At 35.6% G+C, this 21,780-nt stretch overlaps 4 protein-coding genes across 4 annotated transcripts; 1 reads left to right on the forward strand and 3 right to left on the reverse strand.

Moving 5' to 3' along the window:
* Positions 1-1,166: 1,166 nt before the first annotated feature.
* Positions 1,167-3,631, reverse strand: LOC126632354 (uncharacterized). The gene is made up of 3 exons (XM_050302736.1): positions 3,464-3,631; positions 2,358-2,617; positions 1,167-1,448 (listed from the first exon to the last, which is right to left on the reverse strand). Exons 1-2 carry the CDS (start codon positions 3,537-3,539, stop codon positions 2,379-2,381), a joined length of 315 nt encoding a protein of 104 aa, XP_050158693.1. The 5' UTR covers positions 3,540-3,631; the 3' UTR covers positions 1,167-1,448; positions 2,358-2,378.
* A 1,989-nt stretch (positions 3,632-5,620) lies between these two features.
* LOC126632324 (elongation factor 1-gamma-like) lies at positions 5,621-8,732 on the reverse strand. Its single transcript, XM_050302697.1, has 8 exons — positions 8,574-8,732; positions 8,402-8,447; positions 7,785-7,928; positions 7,639-7,699; positions 7,503-7,555; positions 7,254-7,355; positions 6,275-6,782; positions 5,621-6,183 (listed from the first exon to the last, which is right to left on the reverse strand). Exons 2-8 carry the CDS (start codon positions 8,408-8,410, stop codon positions 5,804-5,806), a joined length of 1,257 nt encoding a protein of 418 aa, XP_050158654.1. The 5' UTR covers positions 8,411-8,447; positions 8,574-8,732; the 3' UTR covers positions 5,621-5,803.
* A 4,643-nt stretch (positions 8,733-13,375) lies between these two features.
* LOC126632844 (ras-related protein RABA2a-like) lies at positions 13,376-15,905 on the forward strand. Its single transcript, XM_050303344.1, has 2 exons — positions 13,376-13,631; positions 15,250-15,905. Exons 1-2 carry the CDS (start codon positions 13,467-13,469, stop codon positions 15,733-15,735), a joined length of 651 nt encoding a protein of 216 aa, XP_050159301.1. The 5' UTR covers positions 13,376-13,466; the 3' UTR covers positions 15,736-15,905.
* Positions 15,906-16,974: 1,069 nt separating this feature from the next.
* On the reverse strand, positions 16,975-20,877 carry LOC126632846 (ras-related protein RABD1). The gene is made up of 8 exons (XM_050303345.1): positions 20,710-20,877; positions 20,498-20,570; positions 20,307-20,354; positions 19,923-19,970; positions 19,312-19,383; positions 18,221-18,376; positions 17,409-17,512; positions 16,975-17,224 (listed from the first exon to the last, which is right to left on the reverse strand). The coding sequence occupies exons 1-8, from the start codon at positions 20,721-20,723 to the stop codon at positions 17,134-17,136; spliced, it is 606 nt and encodes a 201-aa protein (XP_050159302.1). The 5' UTR covers positions 20,724-20,877; the 3' UTR covers positions 16,975-17,133.
* Between the last annotated feature and the right edge of the window lie 903 nt (positions 20,878-21,780).

Below are 21,780 nucleotides of genomic sequence, written 5' to 3' on the forward strand. Positions count from 1 at the left end.
CCGAGCAGAAATAAATTTCAAATTTTAAAGTCCGGAAGCTCGCACCAGCACCTTCTTCGATCTTTACATGAAAGACAAGGCAATCGGTGATACAAATTTAGTGATACCTTAGATCATAAGAAATAGAACGGGAGAGACTCAAATGAAAGGGGAGTGAGTGAGCTGTGAATGTCGAAAACATAAATTACGGGTTTGAAGATGCTACATCGACATTCACAGCTCACTCCCAAACTAAAATACCAAAATTCTGCAATCCGTTCAAAAAGTTCAAGAACGAAACACAACTAAATCATGACTCCAAAAGTAAAGGCAGCATAAGTAACCCCAAAATTCGGGTAAGAAATAGATACAATACACAGATCATTGCTAAAACATGAACCACTGGTAATAGTTCGAAAGTAATAAAAAGAGATCTCCATGTTAACAGGATCATCATGGAACACATGAAAGGAGTGCACGGAAAGCGTACCGCTGTGCTGGTAAAGATTTGCCCGAAATCTTGTAATATCAAACCTTTCTAAATGCAGCTCAACATGAAAATCAAACAATGACAAAAAAAGAAAACAAGTAGCTTTGAAACATTAGAGATGATCCTACTATCTAGGTCCGGATAACTAGGAATAGCATTCTCAATAGTTTATGCATCGAGAAAGACATCCTGACCCCGTAAATTCTACTACCGTCATACTCAGATAACGTCCACTCTGAACTCTTCAAAAGTTAACCACCTTGAACCTAGAAGCATAAGACAGCAGTAATATCATTCCTGCTTTACATAAATAACTTAGCGTAAACAAACAAAGGCACTTCAAGGTGAGGCCTAGCATGAAACACTCAACTACTATCATTGACATTCCTTGCAGGTGTCCCCAACAACTGTACAAAAAAATAGTTCCCATACCAGAAGCCATCTACCACCTACCATCTACCAAATACAAGTGAACTAACTTCATTGATTCTCAAAACAACTTAAATAACTTTCTTGTTTTCTACACACAAAATATCTGTTAGGACATACCATTCCACGGAAGGCAGAGTGATTGAACAATATTTTTATCAAGTGGGCATTTATATCCACGCCAACCAATTGAAAGAATATGGCGCTAAGGGCTTACAAGACTTACAGTTGCCTGAAATTATATCAAGATTCAGACCACTTACTAAGATTTTGATGTCAATCAAGCATGTGAATTCGAAACCAAGGTCATTTACACAAACACTGATTTGTGAACCTCAGCGTTCCATGTGAAATAGTATCCCCTTCCTTAGCTCACATATGGTATGATATCATACTCATAAACAAAATGAAAAATAAAAGCATAAGATTACATTTGAAGATATGGTTACAAATGTCACAATTGACAGAAATTATCTAACCTCAACCCCGGACACCCAACTTCCATCCTGGTTAGGAGAGTGAGTTTTTCAAATACATAATCCATGAAACTCTGCAAAAACAAAGAAGAAAAAACCCTCATTAGGAAGTGATTCTTCAACCAACAATCATAATGATAGAAGTGCCCATATGAAGAAATACCATAACATGACTAACTTTCCAAACTTAACCAGGATACGGTAAGCGATGGATATCACAAGGATTTGATATAAACTTGCAAAAATTTTGGCAGATCATCTACATAAATTAAAGTATGATCAAACCACAGGTAAATAAGGAAAAGGATACTCAAAAATCCATCAGACTAGACTCTAGATTTCTAAATGAAAACATGGGAAGATTAGAAACTGATAAGATCTCACTTTATATTGATCCATATAGGCTTCTGTGCATAAAGTGGTCTTTCCCGTTTACAATACACTATTAATAACTCTTACTCTCCCCTTAACACATTTTTAGAATTCCCACTATACTGTTAGCGCTCCATAAAAAGGTTATTGTCAATTTTGATATCTCAAAGAGCATCTCCAATGGAAGATGAAAAATGTCTTGGAATGTGCATTTTACAGTTCTTGTTGGCCATAAAGCCCTCCAACGGGTGAATTTTAGGGGGATGTAAAAAAATACCCATCTCGGCCGGAAATTGTAAGTAAAAATGTGAATTTGTATCTATCAACTAAGATGCTCCACGTAGTTTCTTAGTATTCTGACACCCAACTAATTACAGGGTATAAAAACTAAAAAGGCATTTCTACTAGTTCATTCAATGTCACCAAGCTTTGCACAATACAGCTTCACTATAAAGGTATCAACACTACATAGCATTCAGAAAAGAAAATTGGTCACGCAATGTCGCATTGTTAATGACAATTATAATATAGTCGCCCCCGTAAATCAATTGAAAGAAAGAATTAACAGTTTGCACACTAAAAAGAAGAAAGCAATAGGGTAGGAGGCACACCTTGAATATAAACAAAGTATTTCAATCCCGAAGACCGAGTTCGAGCTCAAGCTCATCATCCTCTTCAAACAACTTCAAAAGCCGGGCATACTGTTCGTCTCGTTTCTTCTTTTGCCATAGCTTGAAAAGGAAAAAGGAGAACAACGCAACTACTACAAGTCCAAGGAATATGATGACCAACGTTGAACCAGTGTGGCTGGAAGTGGAATGACTCTCAGATTTTTTACCGTCTTTGGAACTAGATGAATCATCAGAAAGGCCTGAAAGAAAAGGACCAAAAGTTAAAAGATCTTATCGTGGTAACGTGAGAAACAATTAATCATACGCGTATCGCAGCATCACATCTCATTCCTTCATCTGTTCATCAAATCCCCTCGTGTCACGAAAGGGCTTGTTACTTCGAGAAGCAAGGGTCTAGTCTATCGAAAGGTCTTCTTTCAAGACTTAAATGCAATAGCACTTCAATTAGATCATACAATGCTTAAGGGATGCTTCAATACCGAAGCAAGTACTCAAACTTGGGGATGTTGCAAAATATGTGGTTTTTCTCTTCTGTCCATTTTCCAAAGGTTTCTAAACCACAACACACTCAACCATAGATTTCCACTAAGATTGCATTCAAAACCCAGCTACGATACTTGGATTCCACCAAATCAGATAACCCAGATACACAATCCACTTCAAAGTTGGCCATACAAAGGTAAACATATCGAGACAATGTTCCAAAAGGAAAAGGAAAGTTTGGTTTTTTTTTTTCTTAGACTCTAATTTCAAATGTAAACATAAGCATTTCCTTATAAGGGAAACAAAATCAGGACAAGATTAAGAAAATAATGACTAACTTGGGTTTGGGTAAGGTAGGTTTTAGCTAATTAACAACAGAAAACAACAAATTTAGAACTTTCTTTTTCTCAGAAACCAAACAAGTGATTTGAAACAGACCCAGAAAGCAACTAACACAGAGAGAATTCAATTACCAAGCATATATAAATATAAATATATGTATATGTATATAAATCAACATGAAAGCATATAATATATAAATCAACATGAAATTAAAGCAGAATAATTGGAGAAAAATTGATGAGGGGTTTGTGATGCCCAACCTGGAAAGAATTGGAGAGAAATTGAAGCTAATAATAAAAGCAAAGTCGGCGATCTGCTACCAGAAATTTCACTCATCTCTCCCAAACTCTCTTCTCTGAAACCTTCGCTCTCCCGAAGTTTTTTTTAGGAGAGATCGCTCCCCTTTCACGCATCAACGCTTTTCGTGTTTTTTATCCTTTTTTTTATCTTGAATACAACGAAATGTTGTTTCTTTCAGTAATGACCCACGTATTTTCCATATTACTAATTGCACCATATTTGATTCTTTAAAGATTGTCTTTGTAAAAAAATTAATTAAATTCTTATTAATGATTATTGGGTAAATCGTTAAAATGGTTCATGAGATTTGCATAACTCATCATTTTGGTCCTTGAGACTCCAAATCGATAAAAGTGGTATCTGAGATTGTCCATCATCCATCATTTTGATCATTCTGTTAAAAACCCTGTTAAGTGTCTCGGAGTTCTTGGCCAGAAATTTGGGCAATTTTCAAAACTTCTCAACTCAATAATTTATTAACCAAATTCGATCCATAATATATCAAAATGAATATAGGAAAGTGTAGAATAAGATTATACCTATTTCGAAGCCCAATGGTTGCCAGAGATGGCCGGAAAATAGCATCAAAGTTGACTAGTCCGAGCGAAAACTGAAAAACTAGCCGAAATTGGGTAAAATTTAAACGTTCATAACTTCTTCAATACTCAACGAAATCAAGTGATTCAAAAACGAAAATCATACTTCTCGACGAGACAAAGAGAATGGTAGCTTTTTAGACAACTAGATCGTCGTGGTTTTGGCCGAAAACTGCTCGAAAGTGGCTAACTTGAGACCAAGACAGCCACTTTCGAGCCGTTTTCCGACCAAACCACGACGAGTCTAAAAAGGTACCATTCTCTTCGTCTCATCGAGAAGTATGATTTTCGCATTTGAATCACTTGATTTCGTTAAGTATTGAAGAAGTTATGAATGTTTAAAGTTTACCCAGTTTTCGACGAGTTTTCTAGTTTTCGCTCGGACCAGTCAATTTTGAGGCTATTTTCCGGCCATCTCCAGCAACCATTGGGCTTCGAAATAGGTATAATCTTATTCTTCACTTTTCTATCTTCATTTTGATATATTATGGGTCGAATTTGGTTAAGAAACAACTGAGTTACGAAGCTTTGAAAATTGCCCAAACTTCCGACCAAGAGCTCCAGGACACTTAACGAAGTTTTTAACGAAATAACCAAAATGATGGATGATGGACAATCTCAGGGACCACTTTTATCGATTTGGAATCTCAATGACCAAATTGATGAATTATGCAAATCTCATGGACCATTTTGGCGATTTAGCCATGATTATTTGATAGAATAGAGTGGACAAACTATGTTTAATAAACGGTTAAATGATTTCTAATTTGGTTAATTTATTTGCATGGTTGAAGTTCTACAAGTGACCTAGAAAGCAGATGGTTGAAGTGTGACAAGGAAAGCCGACAAAGGAAAAACATTGCACTCTCCTCAATTTTGTTTACAGGGTAAGACACGGAGTTTCAATTCTGATTGTATATATTTCATAAAACGAGACATGTTAGAAACTTTGTGCATGAGTATCACCCAATTGACGTAGTAATACCGAACGACACAATAGTTTATTTAGATAATCAACAATATTGAGGCTACAATGTTCATGAGTATTGAATACTCCACCATTAAGAGCCCCCATACTCTTAAGAGTTAGATCTCATCTAACTATCGTTCAATTTTAAAGACTATAAATAGATCAACAATGCGTTGAGTTTTGTATCCAAATAGTTTGTGGCCTCGCGCAGAACCGATTCAATGACAAGATTCCAAGATCCCAAACTTTTTCATATTCTTTGATTACTAGTGATGTCATACGCCCTAGACCTTGCAAACAAGTCGTGTTCGTGTTGTGACCCGATAAAAATCCAATTTGTTAATGAACCGTGTCTCTTCGTGTCACGGAAACTGGTCATGCAAAAATATATCATGCCTCATATTTATATATGACAAACAATATCTTATCAGTTTTAATGGATATAATCCGATACAATCTAACTCGTTAAAATTAAAAAAATTAAAAACTGTACATACGATTAGGCTGGTAGTATCACTAACCTTGTGCTAACCTAACTGATTCAAACCACAGAACATAAACATTTGAAGACTATCATATAGAATTTTAGATGTCTAAACCATTCTCCAAAATTAAAGTGCAGAAACATGAAATATAAATTATACTCGGCCACTCAGACACCAAAGAAACAAACCCTAACAAAAAAGAAAGACAAAAAACACCATTTCCAGTGAAGGGACTAGATTTAGATATTTTCACTTGAAGCACTTGGCATCCAAAAGAGCCTCTCCCTCGAACGGCTCCTGGTCTTCGATCATCTGGTTGACACGCTCCTTTTGGTTTTCATCCGAAATGTCAACCTTTGTCCAGTTGTAGAGCTCCATGTCGTAGCACTCATCCATCACAAATTTGGGAATTTCTTGCCCACGGAAGAGCCACAGCCCCTTCACCTTGAAGGGTGCCTCTGAGCCAATCACAAGCATCTTTCCAAAAGCATACTTGCGGGCCAAATCCATCCTCTGAAGGAATCCACCCACCTTGTTCAGTGTCACAAAGGAAACTGTATTCTCATCATTGTACTTGTACTCACAGAACCAAAGAGAGTATCCTTCGGGATCGTACATGTCCCAGAATCCTGCAATATACAAGGACGCAAACATCAACTTAACCCAACTGATGTTTTTGACTTCCAACATTCCAGAAAGACCAAGCGTTGAGATGATTACCTTTAATAGCAACCTCACGGAATTTGGTCTTTGTGTTAGAGTAAAGTCTCTTCCAGTCGTCCAATACCATCTTACTTGGGGGAAGCAGATCAAGAGGATTCTTGGGTTTAGGCTTTGGAGCCTCTTCCACTTCCTCAGCAGCTTCTGCCTTGGGTTTTTCCGCCTCCTTTTTGGCTTCTTTCTTGGGCTCCTCCTTGGCCTTGCCTTTAGCAGGCTGGGCAGGCTTCTTTGCAGATACAACTGGTGGAACTGAAACAGCCTGCTTGACATCACCAATTACCTTTTTGAAGGTTGGTTGATTGACCAGGGTCCAGAAGTATCTCTCAACGTGGGGAAACTCTGAGGTGAAGCTCTTAGTCAAAATTTCGGTGAACCCAAAGTACAAATTGCATCCAACAACAATGTCAGCAAGGGTTACAGAATGCCCAACTAGGTATGTGTTGGAAGCAAGATGGGTGTTCAAGGCACCTAGTGCTCTCTTCAACGAAGAAATTGCAAATTCCTCAGCCTAAATAGAATATACAAAAAAGTTAGAAAGACTCCAAGAACCATCAAAGAAGCTGGAAGGAACAAGGGGGTTTATAAACAATATAGATTGTGCACTGTAAATCAGGGAAAAAGAATCATATATTTCAATTTGGTCAAGTGTCACCAGTCACCACAAAGTTTTTGTTGACTATTTCAGCCAAGGTATTTGACATGATTGTATATCTAACCATAACACCTAACAGGATCCATTGTAACTAGCCTTACAGAGTACAACTAATATTATAATCGTATGCCATTAATCTTCACAATGTGACACTACTAACTCAACAAAATGTAAATCTAATCTTGTCTATATGATAAATGATCAATTTCAATAGTGACAAAAGAATAAACAAAATCAGCACACCTTAAGCACCCAAATCGGATAAAGATGCTATCTAAATTGGGAAGAATATAAAAAGACATAAAGAATCATGATTATGCAACTCACTGGAGGAAGGTACACGCGTTGTCCCACTCTAGGTAACCACCAGTTAAGTACGTTAGCATCAATCTCCATGGATCCAAAATCAATCCATTGCTCAATATGGGCCTAAAGAATAACAAACAAATGTAAGCATAACAAACATCTTATTTCACCAGGATTGAGACAAATGATAAAACATAAAAAGGAAAAATGCACTTGAGCCTTTAGATTTACTCAAGGAAAAACAACTCAGGAAGGAATATTGTTTCTTACATAGTCAATCAGAGAAGAACCACACAGAGGATTGTCAGGCTTTAAGCGTGCGACTGAAGCAACACAAAAACATAGTTAATTTCTAATACACCAATACAAATTGATAAATGTAATTTGATGAAAAACATAGTCTTACCATAGCGTGCAATGGCGTTACTCTCAAAGATGGGACCATCAGGTGTTGTCAACAGTGGATACTGGAATTATATGATAGATTCTTTAATACATAAAATAAACTAAAATTTCATCAAGCATGTAGATATAAAGAAAACGAAATTCTACCTTTCCAATAGGGTTTAACTTCAAATACTCAGGAGTCTTGTTTGTGACACCAATCTCAAAGTTGGGTGCAAGTACTTTCACACCACTGTACTCGGCAACAATGAGCACCTTGTAACCATTTTTTGTCTTCCCTGCATGCAAGACCTGAAAAGTAAACAATACAACCCTATTAGTAAACGGAGATCCCAAAATTGAAGTCAATAACATAATAATTGAAACCAAAACACATCGGGTGGTTTCCACAAATCATATAAGAAACTTAACTGGTACGAATATGAAGTGAACTAAAGCAGAACAAACCCCTAAAATTGCTTTAGTTCTGATGCGTTTTCTAGTGTTTATCAATAATATCAGATCAACAAAACCCTTATTGCAAAATGAATCCGATTTCAAACACGGATCAATATAAGAACATCTAAATTTGAATTGTATCATCAACCAAATCTAAATCGGCCACTGGTAAAACCGAACACATACGATCATATTATTCATAAAATTAAGAACTTTTTTGAGATGCAAACCAAACATAAATCGACCACCGTGAGCGATAAGAATTGGACTACAGTACAATCAGAACAATTCGAATCGAAAGATAAGAAGAAACAAACTAAACTCACCAAAGCCATGGCTGTTCCGGAAAAACGTTTCGCTCAGACTTGAGATCTGAAACATGCAAGGCCACAAAAAATACTTTGTTATCAGCAATTTGATTACAGTAGGAAAAAAATTGGTAGATTGGAAGAGAAGAATTTTCATTTCAATTTTCTCGAGAAACAAACAGAGAGAGACCTGTGAGGCGGTGCGTTCTTCCGCGAGAGAGAGAGAGAGAGAGAGAGAGAGAGAGCAGCAGCACAAGTGGAGTGATGCGAATAAGAGAGCAAGAGACGGTGTAGGAAAAGCCAAGTGCTAGGGTTTTTAGTCCTAGTGAAAACGACTGCAACTGTTTATGGGTCGGGTCATATTTTCACTCTAAACTACCATCCGGCCCATTTTAAGCCCACACATTTTCTTTAACTTCTCACACGTTTTTTGTTAATTTATGTACTTTGATATTTTTAATTCATTCGATCCGACAGCTGAAAATCAAAAGAAGTGTGTATGAGGTAAAAAGAAGTGTGTGAATATGGTAGGCCCAATAGCTCACCTAGGGGTAGAAGTTGGATTCAGATTTTTAATTCCATGAGTAAAAATTTCAATTTGATTCAAAAGTTTTCGAATCCGAATATTTTGGAAGAAATTGAATGCAAATTGGAACGCATTTAGAGATTCCAAAATTCCATGTTTATGATTCGAACTTATGTATTGTATTGTTTCGTAATTAAAATTCCATTTAGAGTGTGTTATATTCCATGATATGCTAGTCACTTGAAGGTTTATTGGGATAATTGGAACAATAGTCTTTCAACTTTAACTCAATTGGAGCTTTAGTCTCTGAACTAAAATTTGTGAATATTGGTTCCTGAATTTGTAATAATGCAGAGCAATAGTTCTTTTGGCAAACTCCTTTAGAATTTTATATATTTTTTCGCCCTTTAGACTCTTTATTTTGAAGATAAATTCTAACAGAATTAGTGAAAAGGACAATTGCTCCACATTATATACACGAGGTTGATAAATATTGAAAAGAGGAAGTTTGTTATTACATACTCTGAAGTGTCGTTCTTCCCTTACCTATGCAAACCCTGTTCTTAATTTAGTTTTTTCAGTGCTGTTTTGTGAGATACAGTTTCTAATGAGATTGGAGACAAATGAATGACCTTGGAAGAGAGGAGAAAGAAAGAACACAAGAGACGCGGCAAAAAGGAGTAACCCTAACGGGAAAGAGAGTTAACAGACGTCAACAAACTTATTTTCTTTTTATAAAAACTAAAACGTTTTTTAATTATAAATCAACTTAATTGAAGGTGATGTGTCATGTTATGAATCGTTGAATTATGGTGAAAATTCAACCGTTGAATTATGATGAAAATTAAAAAAAATGCAAGTAAATGCATGAAAAACTAAATGTAGAGACTCGAAATCCCTAAAAGGGTCCCCCTCAATTGAAAAACATAAAAAGAAAAAGAAAAAGAGAAAGTTGTTACAAACCGCACACAGTTACCAGGCATATTGAATTTTGTACCGTTTTGTTCAGAAAAAACAATGTCGTTGGATTTGCATGTATTATAACTTCCTCTCTCAATATTGCTGCCACTTGATGCGGAATTCGAAGCAACGTCTCGTTGATGGTCGCTTTTTTATTATTGATATCATTTTCTGACATGAACACATAGTATTTAGACGGAGGGTTGGAGAAATGCCACAAGAAAAAATAGATGGTGGAAAACAACTAAATCTTTATTTTAAAGAGCTAAATTTGCCACTTAGTATTACGATCAAGTAACATTCCTATTCACTTGTAAATGAGAGGTTTTCAGTTCGAATCTAGCCAAAGACGAATTTGAATTACATTATTGTGAGCTCATTGTGAAGCTTAGACCATTGTAAGTGATCCTGAGCAAGGAGAAAAGTATCGATATAATAATACAAAAAATAGGGGTGCCACACACCCATTTTTACTTATTTCACACCCCTTGTTAATTTATGTCATTTGATATTCTTCATTTCGTCTTATCTGACGACTAAAAATTAGAAAAGTGTGTGAGAAGTAAAAAAACGTGTGTGAATAGCACACCCCAAAAAAATATTTGTTTCAAAAAATAAATATTTAAAAAATAAGTGGGTTGAACTTGAATTGTTAATAATAAAATATTAAAATTTATTAAAATATTTTTTTTTAATTCGCTTTTGGTAATAATTGTACCTAAAACCTCTCACTTTCAAATTCGCCTTTGGGTGATGTGTCATGTTATGAATCGTTGAATTACGGCAGAGATTAGAGAAATGTAGGTAAATGTGCAAAGACTAAGGGGTGTATTCAATTGAGATTTTGAGGGATTTTAATTCTTTTAATGAATCTAGAGGTATTCAATCAGGAATTTAAGTGATTATCTGAAACTCTATGTGTATTCAATCAGGATTTTAAGATAGTTTATTAAAATCCTTAGAAATCCAGGTGTATTCAATTAGAATTTTAAAGAAGTTTATAATTGTCACATCCCGCCCCGGGGCGGACCACTTCTCGGGCCCGCTCCACCACCGTAGCACAATATTGTCCGCTTTGGGCTTACCATTCCCTCACGGTTTTGTTTTTGGGAACTCACGAGCAACTTCCTAGTGGGTCACCCATCATGGAAGTGCTCTGGCCTCCTTCTTGCTTAACTTCGGAGTTATTACGGAACCCGAAGCCAGTGAGCTCCCAAAATGCCTCGTGCTAGGTAGGGATGAGAATATACATTTAAGGATCACTCTCCTGGGCGATGTGGGATGTCACAATCCACCCCTCTTAGGGGCCCGACGTCCTCGTCGGCACACTTCCGGCCAGGGATTGGCTCTGATACCAAATTGTCACATCCCGCCCCGGGACGGACCACTTCCCGGGCCCGCTCCACCACTTCCCGGGCCCACTTACCAAATTGTCACAATAACATTCCAAGTGTATTCAATTAAAATTAGATTTTAAAGAATTTGAAAAAGTTGAGGAATTAGAGGGAATTTGAGAGATTTTGTAGTGTATTTTAAGCATCTACAATTTCACCTCTTCCCAAGAGATTTTGAGGGAATTGAATCAAAGTTTTACACGGAATCTCTAAAAATCAATTAGGGCATGTTTTGTATCTTATTTGAAATTTTTTATCATTTCTCAAAACATTTCTTAAAAACATTTCTTGAAAACAATTTTCTTTAAGATTCAAAAATTTGATTGGTTTGCGATTTAAAATTTTTAATTCATACGACTTAAACGTGATTGGATTGGAGCAGAGACGAAAAAGGTAAAAAAAAAAAAAAGAGGAGAAAGAAATAAGAAAAGAGAGATATATTTGGAGTGAGAGGGGAAGAGAAAGAGAAAATAAATGAGTGAGTTTAAGTTTAAAAACTCTAAAAACTTACTTTTTATGTTTTTAAAGAATAAACTATATTTTTTAGTTATTCTCAAGTTCAGTTTTTAAAAATAGTCATACCAAACAAGTTTTTAAGACCTAAAACTTGAAAACTGTTTTTGAGTTTAAAAAATTGGATTCAAGTACACTACCAAACAGGCCGTTAAACTCCATAAAAATTTATTAAAATCTCTCAAATTCTCAATTAAATACACCCCCTAAATGTAAAGACTTGGAATCCTTTAAATGGTACCCTTCAACTGAAAACATAAAAAGGAAAAGAAAAAGTTGTTGCTACAACTGCAAAAGAGTTAACGAGGCATATGAATTTTTGTACCGTTTTGTTCTGAAAAAGCTAGCAATGGCAGGATCCTTCCCCTCTTTCATGTCCCTCCTGGTTCCTAGTTCTCTGGATCTCTTCCACCAAAGTCACTGGATCAAGTGATTCAGGCTTTCCAAATTTCATCAAACGGTAAAAAATTATCACAATTTTTAAGGAATCAAAACAGTGGACTGTTGGATGAAATTTGGAAGGTCCGGATCACTTGATCCGGTGACCTTAGTGGAAAAGATCCGGATAGGATCTCTTTCCCTTTGTCAAGCACTCCATTTTACTGCTATGTCAGGTGCATCTTCAACTGTCTTTAATTTAGGTGCCATTGGATTTGCATATGTTGCTTTCGGAATCAATATTATAACTTCCTCTCTCATTGACGCCACTTGATGCTTCGGAATTCGAAGCAACGTCTCGTTGATGATGGCCTTTTTATCCTTGATATCGTTATCTGATATGAACACGGAGTATTGAGATGGAGTGTAGAGAAAATGCCACAAGTAAAAGGAGATGTTGTAAAACAACTAAAACTTTATTTTAAAGAGAGAAATTTAAAAAATTCATCTTCAAGAAATTGTTGTAAAAGATTCTCTATTATAGCAAAATGACTAGTTACACTCTAAATTTAGAGAGTTACAGTTTACTTGTTAAATATTAAAAAAAAAACTTGTGGATAGTGGTTGAAATTTCTTTGATGGTCGATATTTCGGAAAAATTAGAGAAAGATATGTAAAGCAGGGTGAAGATATTGGATAAGCTATTAAATGTCGTCTAATTGACAGATTTCCAATTGATCGGTTAATTATCGACAAATTTTCATATGACATTCCCTAAAGTTTCATTTTAAATTTTCATGCTTTAAGCAAATTTCTATCATTTCCGCCTAAGGCAACCGATATCGATATATCCATCGATAATTTCACAAATTTGCATATCGAATTCGATATTTTCACTGACTCCGATATTTTGAACACTAAGTATGATCCCTGAGCAAGGAGAAAAGTATAGATAGAACAATATTTAAAAAATGAATGGATTGAATTTGAATTGTTAATAATAAAATACTTAAAATTTATTAAAATAAAAAGTTAAACAAAGTATTTAGATTACTTGATAGAACAATGTTTTTTTTCTACCCTTTCTTATTTCCAATATAACAAGTGAACAAACCATTAAATATTCAAGGGTATTTCAGTCAAAATATTGGGGACATTTTGGACCTGCACAAAATTCCAACCAAACCCACGTCAGCGCTTTGATTTTTCGTCCGTTTCCACACATCTGCTGCTGCTGCTGCTGCTGCTGCTTCTTCTTCGCTCGCCTTAATTTCGAACGAAATTACAAAAAAGGCAAAAAAACGAGAGAGAGATGGCGAGAAGGCCGGACGAGGAATACGATTACTTGTTCAAAGTGGTACTAATCGGCGATTCTGGCGTTGGGAAATCGAACCTCCTCTCCCGATTCACTCGCAACGAGTTCTGTTTGGAGTCTAAGTCCACCATTGGCGTCGAATTTGCCACCAGGACTCTCCAGGTTCACCACCTCTCTCTCTCTCTTGCATATATATATAGAGAAAGATTATACACACACCCAATTGTGTTTGTGTTTGTTACTGGACCGGAATTGATCTCATTTATTATGCTTGTTCTTAATGTTTTTTCAGTTAATTTGGACCTGTTTTTTTTGAGAAATGCATAATTGAACCGGAATTTGGATCGGTTTCCAATTTGTATAGTGCGAAATTGTTCCAGATCTGCTATTTTTCTTGGTTCCAGAATGGGGTTTGTTGAATTCTCGAGAAACGATTCAATTGGGTTTGTTCTTCACTCCCATAGAGTACCCGAATTTGTGATCTGATTACTTTTTGTTTTCCGAACACTAAGCATTTTGTTAAAAAAATTATAAAAATTAAGAAATGATACCTCGTGGGATTAGATGGATAGTTGCCAAATCCTTTTGCCTATAAGAGAAATCCAAATTTCGTAACTAGATACTAAAATCATCCCTGACCATCTGGAATCGATTAGTGGTAGGCATAGGTGGATGAAGGGGTTTGCTCTTGCTTGCCCACCTTAGACATTCACTTTGCCTTAAGATCCCAGGGAACTCATGTGAGGGGTTGGTCACAGCTTCCCAAGTTAGTTTCTTGGTTTTTTGTGGTGTTATAAATTAGACAAATTGGAAATCATTTGGCCATTTGATAACCATAATTGTCATTTGGCTTTTTAGCCAAAATGGTCCTTGAGATTTTCATAACACATAACTTTGTTCTTTGGAATTTAAAATCAATAGAAGTGGTCTCTGAGATTGTCCACCATCCATTATTTTGGTCATTCCATTAAAAAAACTCCGATAAGTGGTCCCTGAGTTTTTTAACGGAATGACCAAAATGATGGATTGTGGACAATCTTAGGGACCAAAGTTACGTGTTATGCAAATTTCAGGGACCAAAATTATGTATTTTGCAAATCTCAGGGACCAAAGTAATGTGTTATAGCCTTAACTTAACGGAGTTTTTTAACGGAAGGACCAAAATAATGGATAGTGGACAATCTCAGGAACCACTTCTATTTATTTTAAATCTCAAGGACCAAAGTTATGTGTTATGCAAATCTCATGGACCATTTTGACTAAAAATAGGTATCATTTCAATTTGTCAGATCCATTGTGTTTGTATGCACAAGTTCGATGACTAACGGGTTCCAATTTGGCTAATTTTACCATAAATGATCCATGAAATGAACCTAAGAAATGGACCACGAGTTGAGGTGGCCAGAGGTTTGATGTCCTCATTTTTTCAATGATGTGGACGTATATCGGTCCTTCCTTATATGTGGGTATGTATTAAACAGATTCACTTATAAGTTGCTCGAGTTGCTTGTGTTGGTGATTCCCCTTCTTACGTTTTCCCGACTTTTAACTTATGTTTTAAATTATGTCTGCGCTTGCTGAACTTACTGAATATTTTGGGCCAAGTTGTCCAAAGTTTAGATTGGTCAGGTTTGTACAAGCAAAGTCTCACCTCTATCATCCACCACCTCATTGTCATTAGATCACATTTAAGACCTCCCTCGGTCGACAAGTCCATACTTTGTTTCCACTTGAGTGGATGAATATTGTGTTGTTTAAGACCTCCTCTTGATTTTATCAGGTTGAGGGGAGAACTGTGAAAGCTCAGATATGGGACACAGCAGGACAGGAGCGATACAGAGCAATTACTAGCGCCTACTATAGAGGCGCCCTTGGAGCTTTACTTGTCTACGATGTAACAAAACCAACAACATTTGAGAACGTAAGCAGGTGGCTGAAGGAATTGAGAGACCATGCTGATGCAAACATTGTGATCATGATGATCGGGAACAAGACTGATCTTAAGCATCTACGTGCAGTTGCCACTGAAGATGCCCAGGGTTATGCCGAAAGGGAAGGCCTTTCATTCATTGAAACGTCCGCTCTTGAAGCAATCAACGTGGAGAAGGCTTTCCAGACAATTCTGGCAGAGATATACCGGATTATTAGTAAGAAGTCTCTCTCATCAGGCGAGCCAACAGCTGCAAGCGTCAAAGAAGGGAAGACTATTGCAGTCACTGGAGGATCAGAGGTCAATACAAAGAAGACTTGCTGTTCTTCAACCTGAGGTTGATCAAAATGAGTTTGTCTTTTCATATTCCTTGCTGTCGTGGTTATTGTTTTCAACTTATTTTTGTTGTTTACTGCTATGTCAAACTGTAATTTATTTGTTCGTTGCCCGGGTTTTTCCTGTAAGGGGTATATTTATGAGATATATAACAGTGATGATTAGATGGATGATAAGCCTATAAGTAAGATGAAGCCTCGCAAGTTTTGGATTGTTATTGCAGAAACACTTAACAGGCCAGACCCAAAATTATTATTTTCTAACTATTTACAGGAAGCCTGCATTCGAAATTTTGAACTATTGCTATTAGAAACCGTAACAAGATGTTCTTTGAGGGAGTCATGGAGTATAGGCAAGGATATGTCTATACTCTTGCTCCATAGTCACGACAATAATATTTTGGGCGTGTACATTGAAACGAAAAATAGTTTGCAGTATTCGACCTTTTTTAAGAATTGGAAGCGTTATGCAAGAGGCTTATGGTTCAAGTAGTTCTTGTATTCAACCATTTTCCCCAAATGTTTTGCTTTTAAAGGAAAAGTAAAATGGTACAACAAATTATTGAATTGATCTGAGATAGGTCGGTGCCATGTATGTTAGGTTAATAATTTTCCTCTTTTTCTGAATTTTCCTCTTCCTATAGAACTCCCTCGTGAAACATTTCCAGAAACTCGAGTCTTATTTCCTCTTCTTCTGGCAGCATTTCTCCTTTGAGCGGCATTTCCTCTTCTTCTTTCGTTTGTCGTTTTATCTTTGTAAACAAGAGAAAATAACGCCATACACAACCCTTTTTAGCCTCTATTTAAACCTTGAGGGTAGGCGTGGTGCCACTGCACAGGGCACTCATACTTTCCCCCTATCTATAGAGCGAAAGATGAAAATGAAAAAATGAAATGGCATCAAACGGGGCCTTTAGCGTTTTCTTCCTAAATTTTGCAGCTTCTATGAATTTTTTTTTAGGGAATTTTAACGAAAAGCATCCGGTATTGTTCACTTTAACAAAAAACCACATTTTTACACTAAAAAGTCAATCATGGTACTATTCACTTTACCCTTTATTTTGTCCTTATCATTAAAACTCAAAGTTTTCAAGTCATTTTCATTAGTTTTCCTTTTTTTTTTACTCAATATGTTGGACCGGAATCAGGTTCATTAATTTTTTATCAGGTTTTGATTCACTTGAATTCAACAGTTTTCGTAATCCTGCAAGTTTGTTCTTTCAATCGTTGTAGAGAGTAATGCCGAACATCTAACAGGCCTAATTCCATTTTTCCCATAGGCAAGGATTCAAAGTAGGCAATATTTTACAAGTTTCTGAAAGATCCACATGACAATTCAGTCAACACAGTTCCACAGTTCTACGATTTTATAACAGATTTCTTACGAGGAACGGAATGGCTAACCGCAACAATTGCTGTTCTGCTGAATTGGCTGGCTCTTCATTTCAACAGTTCCGCTCGACCTGTTACCAGTTGGTTGGCTTCCCATTCTGCAAAATTTTAAAGGAAAACAATTACGAAGATACGAGATTACAAGCAAGTTATCCATCGACAAGAATAAACAGTAACAACAAAAAAACAACTGCAATTCAGTAAGATCAATTTAGGAACGTCTATAACAAGAAAGTCTTAAGCAAGTGATTAGAGCATGAAAGAGTTGATTAGTGGTTTTACTTTTTCTTTATCTCGGCTGCCATTGTTAAGAAAGCCTGCTCAACATTGATCGAGTCTTTAGCACTTGTCTCGAGGAAAGGGATCCCAAGCTCATCAGCAAAAGCCTACGGTGCATCAGCACAAACAAGAAACAAAAATTAAGCTACAGGAAGCAGTTATTAACAAAACATTGTTATTTACAGACAGCTTAATCGACAAAGATTGTATGTTCATCAATGGAAATCACTTTCTCCAACTCAACATTTTACGTGAATCATCCTGAAAGTCATGAGGAGCATTTTACCATAAATGTCTTCCCAAAAGCTCCAACCTGTTACACCGCTCTAATAATGCGAAGCACTCGGAGGTACACTTCTTATTTTCAAAGAAGAATTTATATTATAGCATTATGATACGCAATAAACATAACCAGATTTGTAACCAGACGTGGGTGAATAAACATAACCAGAATATGGATTTTTTTTCCCTAATCTGGCAGTTGAGAACTGAAGCAAAAAAACAAACGTCAAATGTCGAATGAATATCAATCCCACAGAAAAGGCAACAAATGATACATATATATATATATATATTTAATTATATATATATATATATATTTATATTACAAAGCATGAATCAGACTGGAGATCTGAAGCAACAAATTAGCAACAGCATATAGATATATAAGGTAACACATAATACATGCCTACGGTTATGGAACGAGTGATGCTTTTAGGGGACTGAGCATATCAATTGCCCAAAAGTGTCATGATGAAAATCAGCATTTAAAGTAAATTGTTTAATGGTTCAGGCAACCAAACTACAATCTTTACCTTGGCGGTTTGTGTATCGACAACCTTGTTCTCAACTAAATCACATTTATTACCAACTAGAAGCTTGCACACACTGTCACTTGCATATCTGTCAATCTCATTCAGCCACTGCTTCACGTTATTGAAGCTCTCCATCTCAGTAACATCATACACAATCTGTAGCAGTTCCAAAAGAATTGAGAATTCATTTACGATAAAGAGTTAAACCACACGTTACATTATTGTTTACAATCGAAAAGTTATGCATCGTTAATGTTGCATAATAGCTTTAAAAAAGTCACTTTCATTAACTATTGACTTCAACATAGAAAAGAAAGAAATATAGTTAAGGTAATATTTCGCCCTTTGATTTAAAGAAAAGAAAATATATACAAAGAGGTAGCAATAATCTACATCAACATTTATCTCAGGTAACTTCATCATGCAAGTTTGATCGATTGCAGCAAATGACTGATCCGGCAGGTCCTTCACAAGGTCCATGCTATTTCACTAAACCATGTGGTCATGCAACAAGACAATAGTATACTACACGAAACCAAAAACGAAAGACGGAAAACTTTAAATAGGTTTTCTATTTCTAGTTTTTGGTTTTCATTTTGCTTGGCATTCCATGTGCAATTCTCCCACCTTCCTCCCACTACACTCCCTCCATGTTCTTGATTCCTCCCTCCTTCCATCGACTCTCTCTATCTCCAGTGAAAATTGAAAAAAATGGAAATTAAAAAATAAAATGAAAAGGTTATCGAACGGGCCCTTAAGCTCAGAATAATAGTAGTCTTAACATTCCACAGGGATAACTGTTATATTTTATGATGAACAAAACAACTGCAGTTACATTTGTTTTTACATCATGAATGTAAAAACAAATGTAACTGCAGTTGTTTTTACATTTGTTTTTACATCATGAATGATTGCATAAGAAATCAGTAACTTGTAAGTCAAAAGCCAGCGAAAAAATCATGTGCATCCATCCCAGTTAAGGGTATTGATTAATAATTCCAGTTCACGGGTCCCAAGATCTATTCTTACAATTAACTTTCCCCAACCCAAGGAACAAAAGAAAATACTAAAAGCAATCAAAGCATTCTTACAATTATCCCATGTGCTCCTCGGTAGTAACTGCTTGTTATAGTCCTGAATCGCTCCTGTCCAGCAGTATCCCACTAGGTGACAGAAAAGCAGAATATGTTAACTTCCAACCAAATGTTGATCAATCAAGGAGCAAGAGAAATTGAACAGCCTATTAAGTTTTCCATGATGCATCACACCTAACGTTTCCAATATATCCCCGCTGTCAATTTAGATATTTCTACTGATCTGCCCGTGTAAGACTTGATAAACTTAAAGACGTTTAAATTAGACTTAGACTTAGTTAGAACTATCCTCTTATATGACACAGACGTACATTTTGTAGTTGTTTTGGAACTAAAGTTCTGTTAAGCTTAAAGTTTTCATCATAAACGGAATGCAAATAGACAACTTATAACGTGCATTTACATCAGAAGATTATCAAACTTTGGAGAACAGTTTTTACCAAAAACCCAATATACATACATAAATCAGATACCGCCAATTGATTCAAAACCCGTAATAGGCCCATAACTATACTTTTGATTTTTGCCAAACATACATGAAGACTCGCTGGCCCCAACAAGTAATTTCATTTAGTAGAATAAGAAAAATGAAAGCAACCGCTACTCACAATCTGCAGCTTGACCGTCTTGCCATCCAGCTCCACTGTTCTGATTTTCTGAAAATCAAAAATCAAAATATCAACAAATAAGCTATAAACAACAAAGTAAATATACAAATACATGTACATATATATGAGTACATGTGCACCAAAGAACTACAGATGCTCCAGTTAGAAGATGCGGTTATGATAGAGAAGTTCATAACAAAAAGGTAGAGAAAGACCTAGAAAGACTTGGAAAGTGACTCAATGAAGTAATTGGAGCTCACGTAATACTTGGCGCAAAACCGAGTGCGGCGGTTTTTTACGATTAATACAGCCGACCATATATATGCATAAACATGTATGTGTGTGTATATATATATATTTTATATATTAGATACATATACTCACAAAATCAACTCCAATGGTGCTTATGTAGCTGTCAACATAGGAATCATCCTGAGAAAAAAATACGAAAGGCATTAATTCGAGCAGAAATTACAGAATAATTACCCTCAAAACCCTAAAATTTATTTCCAAATTAGCACAAACAATTTTCCAAATAAGGGAGAAAAGAATAAGTGCAGAGGAAATGAACTCACAGCGAATCTGAGAAGCAAACAAGATTTTCCAACGGACGAGTCCCCAATTAGCAGAAGCTTGAACAAATAATCGCTAAATAAAAACCCAAAACAACAGAAGAAAATTCAAAATCCGTAAGATAATTGAGGCACGCGATAAAAAAAAAAAAATTGAAAGAAAGGGAGGGAAAATTAGGAGAAGGGGAAGTTTGGGGAGAAGGAAAATGGCTTACTATTCGTTGCTCATGATTGAGCTGCAAATTGAAATCGAAAAATGTTGGGGCAAGTTTCCTTTCGGGGTTTTGAAGACACGAAGAAAGAAGCGGCTTTTGCTCTACTTCCTTCCTCCGTCAAAGGTTTCAGACTTGAAAAGTTGGAACGGCGGCCCAAAGCTAACGTTCATAATTTTAACTTTTGACTTTTCATCCAAAATGTTTTTCCGGATTAACATCACTTGTTATTTTAAATCCTGAGTTTTAAAATAGGAAGTGTTATTAGTATTCCAAAAATCTTATTCTACACTATTCATAAGCGTATATTTCTTTTCAAATATATAAAATTTAGAGCGTATAATGAGATTTTTGGAGTGCTAATAACAATTCCCTTTAAAATTGATATGAGTGGTTGAGATATTGTTCACTTTTAATTATTCCGGTCATTTCGCAAAAAATATTCGTTAAATTGAAGAAACCACAAGTTCAATGTAAGGGTTGATTTGACAAAAGTACCTCAATTTAAAAGAGATTTGGACTAAAATGATTGTCGGTGGACAATTTCAAAAAACATTTTTATTGATTTTAAACTAAAGTAAAGAGTTATGATAATTTCAAATATAATTTTAAATAAGAATCATTCAATTTTTTTTTTCTTTTCTTTCTTAAAGACAAATTTTCTTACTTTTTGATAAATAATGATATTACACTGTTTATGAAATTTAACGGTACTACACTGTTTATGAAACTTAACGGTAATAAACTGTTTATGAAACTTACTACATTGTTTATGAAACTTAACGATACTACACTATTTATTTATGTATCTTCTTTTTTTTGCCTTAAGTAGGTACGAGTGAAATTTACATATATCACTTTTAAATATATTATTTATTGTATACATGAAAATATATCTTACGAGATTATAGTACCAGATGTATGTTTATGTTATCTTGCTTTGTCAAAGGCCTAAAAATGTGTGCCATCGTTTGTTACTGTTAGCTAATTCTTACATAATATAATATGTATGTGTATTTTTATGTACTTTTTCTTATTTAGTTATATTAGGAAGAGGGTTAGAGCAACTCCAAA

This window comes from Malus sylvestris, chromosome 8 (genome assembly GCF_916048215.2).
Source record: "Malus sylvestris chromosome 8, drMalSylv7.2, whole genome shotgun sequence".
NCBI classification, from domain to species: domain Eukaryota; kingdom Viridiplantae; phylum Streptophyta; class Magnoliopsida; order Rosales; family Rosaceae; genus Malus; species Malus sylvestris.